General features: G+C 26.4%; 1 protein-coding gene across 1 annotated transcript; it reads left to right on the top strand.

The window, feature by feature from the left end:
• Window positions 1-277: 277 nt before the first annotated feature.
• Window positions 278-4344, top strand: LOC122505162. Its single transcript, XM_043616641.1, has 3 exons — window positions 278-884; window positions 1103-1168; window positions 3767-4344. The coding sequence occupies exons 1-3, from the start codon at window positions 479-481 to the stop codon at window positions 4012-4014; spliced, it is 720 nt and encodes a 239-aa protein (XP_043472576.1). The 5' UTR covers window positions 278-478; the 3' UTR covers window positions 4015-4344.
• The last annotated feature ends 1774 nt before the right edge of the window (window positions 4345-6118 follow it).

Below are 6118 nucleotides of genomic sequence, written 5' to 3'. Positions count from 1 at the left end.
TATCGCAGGGTTTCTTCCGCAAAAGCTTTTTAAGGCCCGTTTGGCATGAGGGTCGAGGGATACTTACTTACCGGGCTAACACGCTATTGTTTTGGTTGAGAAGGCCGTCTTTGTAGATTCTTGTTTGTGTTTTTATTTTTTCGTGTCGAGGGCGTTAAACAGCGCGTGTATTAAGGCGCGACTATACGTATATACAACGTGTCTGCAGGATATGCCGAGTCGATATGGAAGGAGATACTTAAACGTACTCGCTCATACCTATCAACTATATAAGAACAGAGTTGCACGAGTCTAGTTTGATTAGTCGACAGCAGTTCGAATGGAATAGAGTAGAATAGAGTTTTTTCCCTTTCCTTTCTAATCAAACAAAAAAAGTGATAAGAAACTCGAAAAAATAATCAGTGTAATCGGATTTTTCTGTTTTTTTGGAAATACAAAAAAGAAGAATAAAAATCAGTGGACCTTGAGAGAGTGGCCGATGACGAGATTACGTGTAATTTGCCTTATTGGCTTTAACCTTCTAGTCCTTGCTGACCTTTCTCAAGGTCGAAGCGACTATGGGAAATTTTTCGAAAAGTGTACAATCGAGAAGAATCCGTTCGATTGCTTTAAGAGAAGGGCCCTTGAGGTCCTTGACTCAGCGATCAAGGACGATACTGTTTACGTGATCAATGATTATATCTCGATAGCAAAAGATTCAAATGTAAAGGGTAGTAGTAGCAGTAGTAGCACTAGTATTAATAGTAATAGTAATCCAAGTAGTGACGAGGGTACGGATAATAATACAACCGAAAGGAGTATTGATCAGGAGCTTGATCAGAAATTCCATGATTATCTTTCGTCGAGAAGTGTACGACTCACGATTCCTGGCAATACCTTCGAAGGTATGGATACTTTTGTTCACGATCATGAGGTCGTTTATTTGAGATGATAAGATTTAGATAAAAGAGAATCCTTTTGTTCTATGATTTAAAAATTTAATTTTTATTTTTTGTTGTTGTTCAAACTATAATGTAATGATGATGGTTTTACTATGGGAATTGTTCTAATCACGATGGATTGTTTTCTAATCGGGATTTTTTTTAATTTTTGCTATTTACAGGGCGTGGGAAAAAGAAGGGGAAGGGATATGGAGCTGCCTTGATGATGGGAGGACTTGCTATGGCAGGTGAGTGTAACACGTGTTTAGTGAAGAAGCTTTTTGTTGATAAACATAAAATAGCATGTATGTGTAATATAATTTAACGCATATACGTAATTTGGTCAAGTTTGCGTTAATTAACTCAGTGAATTTATAATTGTTGAGGTTTTTTTTTAATAATTGTGTATGTGCAATTAAAAGTATTACGGTTTATTTTCAATTATTAAAATTAAAAATAATTTCAAATCTCAAGTACAATTTTAATTATTGAGTTTAATTTCACTTACCGATTATTTTTTTAATTAAGTTGATTTTCAATTATAGAACCTGATTTCAATTATTAAGAAGAATTTTAATTCTAACATAAAATTTCAATTATAAAGTATAAGTTCAATTATTAATAAGAATTTAGAATTCAGTACACGATTTCAATTATTGAGTATAATTTCAATTACTGAGTATTTTTTTAATTAAGTTGTTTTTTATTTACTGGACATGATTTCAATTATTAAGAAGTTTTTTAATTCTAAGGTGCACTTTCAATTACTAAGTGTAATTTCAATTATTAATAAGAATTTAGAATCCAGTGCAGTGTATGATTTCAATTATTGAATATAATTTCAATTACTGTGAATTTTTTCAATCAAATCGAACTTTAATTATGAGTATAATTTCAACTATTAAAGGGAATTTTAATTCTAATGTATAATTTTCAATTATTGAGTATAATTTTAATTATCGAAAAGAATTTTAATTCTAAAGTATAATTTCAGTTATTAATTATAATATCAATTACTGAGTATAACTTCAATTATTGAGTATAATTTCAATTAGGTACTAAAAATATTATTTAAATTAATATTAATTTAAATTATTAATAAGAATTTTAATTCTAAGGTACAATTTCAATTATTGAGTATAATTTCAAATATTACTGAGTATTTTAGTAGACAATTTTTATTAATGCATATTGAATTTAATTATTTAGATAAATTTCTGTTATTGAGTAATATTTAAATTTGAGAAAACAATATTAATTGTTAAGAACAATTTTTAATTGTTGAGTTATTATAAATTTCAGTTCTAAAAAATAATTTCAATTCTTGAGTTCAATGTCAATTATTGTTTAGAATTTAAATTCCAGTAAATAATTGCAATTTTTGAGTAAAATTTAAAATAATGAACAGAATTTCCATTATTAAAAGCAATTTTAATTAATTAGAATTTTAATAATTGAATGCAATTTTAATTTTTTTAATACAATTTTATTAATAAAAATTTTAGTACAATTGTAATTATTCAGAATAATAATTTTAATTGTATAGAATTGCAGATCTAATTTTATTGTTAAATTTAAATTCAATTGATTAGATTGTCGTTTGTTGAACAAAATTTCAATTACCTACAAAAAACTATTTTATTTATCAAGTAGAATTTTAACTATTAAGAACGATTTTAATTGGTGGGTGGAATTTCAATTTTTATGCAACTTGCAATATAGGAAACATTTTCAAATAATAAAAAAGATTTTCATACGGTTTGCTCCATTTGAATTGATTATTACAATTCTGCTTATTAATTGTAATTTCAATTGCATAATTCAACTTTATATATTGAGTAAAATTTAATTTTTAAATACAATTAAAATAAATAAAAATTTTCTTTATTGAAAGAAATTTTGATGAATTAGATGGTCAATTATTGAATATAATTTTAATTTCGTGATACAATTTTAATTATTAAATAAATTTTTATTTTTATTATAAAACGTGAAGATAACGATCACTTGGATTTAAAGGATAAATTTTCAATTAATAAATAAATTTCAATTATTAACAAAAATTCGAATATTGTGTATAATTTTAATTTAGAATTTCAAAACGTTAATTCTGAAAAGAAGCTCAAATTGTAACTAAAAATTTACTTTTATGTTCAAAATTCAGAAATAAAGCTCAAATTTTAAATTAAAGATTTACATTGAAAATGTAAATTAGGAAAAAAATCTGAAAGATGTTTTAAACTTATAAATTCAAAGAGAAAGTAAATTAAAGAAAAGAGTCTCTAAAAGTAATTAGAAATAAAAGTTCATCTACTTAAAGTCGTTTCTAAATACATAAAAAGCCAAATAAATAATGTTTGAAATAATAATTGAACTTGTAATAGAAAAATATAAGTAGAATACAATGATTGCAGTGTAAAATTCGAGAGATAATATTAGAAAGTAAAGTTAAATTGTAATAAAAGACGAGAAGAAATTTATCATTTTCTCCAAAAAAAGGAGTTTATCAAATCATCAGGTTTTACTTTTTGTTGTGAATAATTACAAAAATTATAGAAATAAAAAAAACAAATTAATGAAACAAATTAATTAACTCAATGAACAACATTAATAACTTAATAAACAGCATTGGCAATGTATAATTATATACAATCGTCAACCAAAGATTAAGTAATCAGCGTGAAATTATCTAATGAATAATGGAACAATTTCACGGTTATATATTGTTACACTGATACAGTAACCCAGTTTTATCTCACCTTTGTTTTCTGTACACTTTCTATTTGGAGAATTTAAAATTATACAGCCGACACAATTGTTTCTTTTATATTCTATTTTCTTTACAGGTGTACTGGCACAGTTGGCATTCGGGAAAATTGCATTCCTCGCTGGTACTGCATTATTAACCGCTAAAATTGCTCTCGTATTAAGCGCCATCATTGGACTGAAGAAACTTGTCTCGAGCGGTGGTGGTGGACACGAAGTCATTTATGCCACAGCTTCCGAACATCACGGAGGTGGTGGAGGTGGCGGTGGTGGTTACGGTGGAGGCGGCGGATGGCAACGCGCCCTTGAAGCAATAACACACTCTTGAAATTATTTCTAGATAAATTTCAACTACTTTTCCTTCAAACTTCTAGTTTATTTAAATTGATGCAATTAACCGCCATTTTTTCAAGAAATGTGAATAATATTTGTCTTCACTATTATTGTTCATGTTAACTTGCCTTCAAAGACTCTCATCTTTAAATTATAAGTAAAAATGTACAACCAAAATTATTTATTTATTTATTTATTTATTTAGTAATAAACAGTAGACGAATTGGATTTACGGTAGTTTAGATTTTTAATCGTTAGCTATTTATATTAGACAATTTTTTTTACTTGTTATATATGTTTATAATTTCCGAACAATATCTTTTCGAAATCAATTTCATAATGAATCAATAATGAATTGGAATTGAAATTTGTTAATGAAAGGAAAAAAATTGATTGAATTTAATGTATTGAATGATTGTAATATGTATTGATAACTGTTGATATTGAGAAATTTCTAGAATTAAGATTAAGTGGTGGTTGATTCATCGGCTACAATTCCAAAATTGTTACTTTCTACTTATTTTAGTTAGTTCTATAAATTTATACAAAACAGAAAGAAATTTTATAAATATATTCATTTCTTTTATGTAAATATTTACTATGTTTGAAATTAATCTCCATACAATTGTGTTAAATTTTATTTTAATGCGTCCTAAATGTCCGTTTTTTTATTCAAGTTCGAGTTTTCCGTTTTATGAGTTGCTCTCTAAATCTCAATTAGTAGAAAGTTACTAATCAAATTACGAAAATTCTTCCACCATTGATTTAGTAATAATTTTACTAACAAATAGTGGAATTTTACTAATTGTTAGTAGATTTTAATAATTTCTTAGTAGAATTCTACTAGCAATTGGTAGAACTGATTTATTAATAGTCCATAAAACAGTTTCACTAATTCATTTAGTAAAAAAGTGACTTTCAATTAGTGGAATTCTACTAAAACATTAGTAAAATTTTAATAAAAATTAGTAATATTCCTATATTTTATTTTATTTATTTTGTTTATTGTCCTTATTTATTATTTATTAAATGTGTCTTATTTTTTATTATTTTACTAAATAGATTATTAATTATTTTTTGATTCTGTATGGCTCCAATATATGGGTGTAATATTTTTATTTTCTGACGCATTTTAATTTATTTATGACAAATTTAAGTTTTGACTGTTGCTAAATTGACTCCCTCAAGAGGAAATCTGTGGATTTCGAAACGTTGCAGTAACATTAAACGAATCTTTGTCCGAATGTCTTCGTTTTTCTTTCTTATTCTTAGTAATATTCTACTAATTGAAAAGGAGAAAAAGTCTTCCATAAAAACTACTAAAAATTAGTAAAATTTTACTATTGCTTAGTAGAATTCTACTAATTCAGATTTAGAGAGTGGGCTTTAAAAAAAACAGTCTTCTGCTTTTTTTGCTTTTGAGTTTCCTCTTTCAGAATCTATGAGAAAATTTCAATTTTGACTTAACGATAAACAGGTAAAATTGTTTAAACTAAAAAGCCCTATCAGATAGGCATAATAAAGAATAAAATTGTTTTCAAAATTTAAAATGTCCGCCAAAATATTTTAAATTTGTAAAAATTATATAGAATACACGGAAAAACCTTTGAGAAGTCTGCCTTCCCACTGTCACAAAATTTCGCTTCTCACTGCATGGAAAGTCTGATCGCCCGCCACTGGGTGCGTAGCATTACCGTTTTCGATAGACAAACTTCCCAAAAAGTTTAGAAAATTACAACTGGGTACGTTGGTCACCCAGTTTGGGAGTGCAGATGAACAAGTTTAGTGGTGGCGCTGACGCATAAGTTTCGGGTGAGCAGACTGCTTAAAGGTTTTTCCGTGTATGTTGAATTGATTTTTTTAACTCAAATAATTCTACATAATACTATAACAATGTTACAAAAATTAATGTTAATTCTACAATTTTTAACAATATTATAAACAATTTTTATAAACAATTTGCAAACTTTGAAGTACAATTGTAGGAAAAATTTATTTATTCTCTATCATGCTTGCTTATCTTCATTTAACGTTATTTAGCAATTAAAAATATTATCAACAATTTTTATAATAAATTTTCATAGGAAAATAGGTTTAAA

Source organism: Leptopilina heterotoma, unplaced genomic scaffold (assembly GCF_015476425.1).
Source record: "Leptopilina heterotoma isolate Lh14 unplaced genomic scaffold, ASM1547642v1 Lhet_347, whole genome shotgun sequence".
NCBI classification, from domain to species: domain Eukaryota; kingdom Metazoa; phylum Arthropoda; class Insecta; order Hymenoptera; family Figitidae; genus Leptopilina; species Leptopilina heterotoma.
Note: the sequence above shows the minus strand (reverse complement) of the source record. Positions and strands in the feature narration are given on the sequence as shown.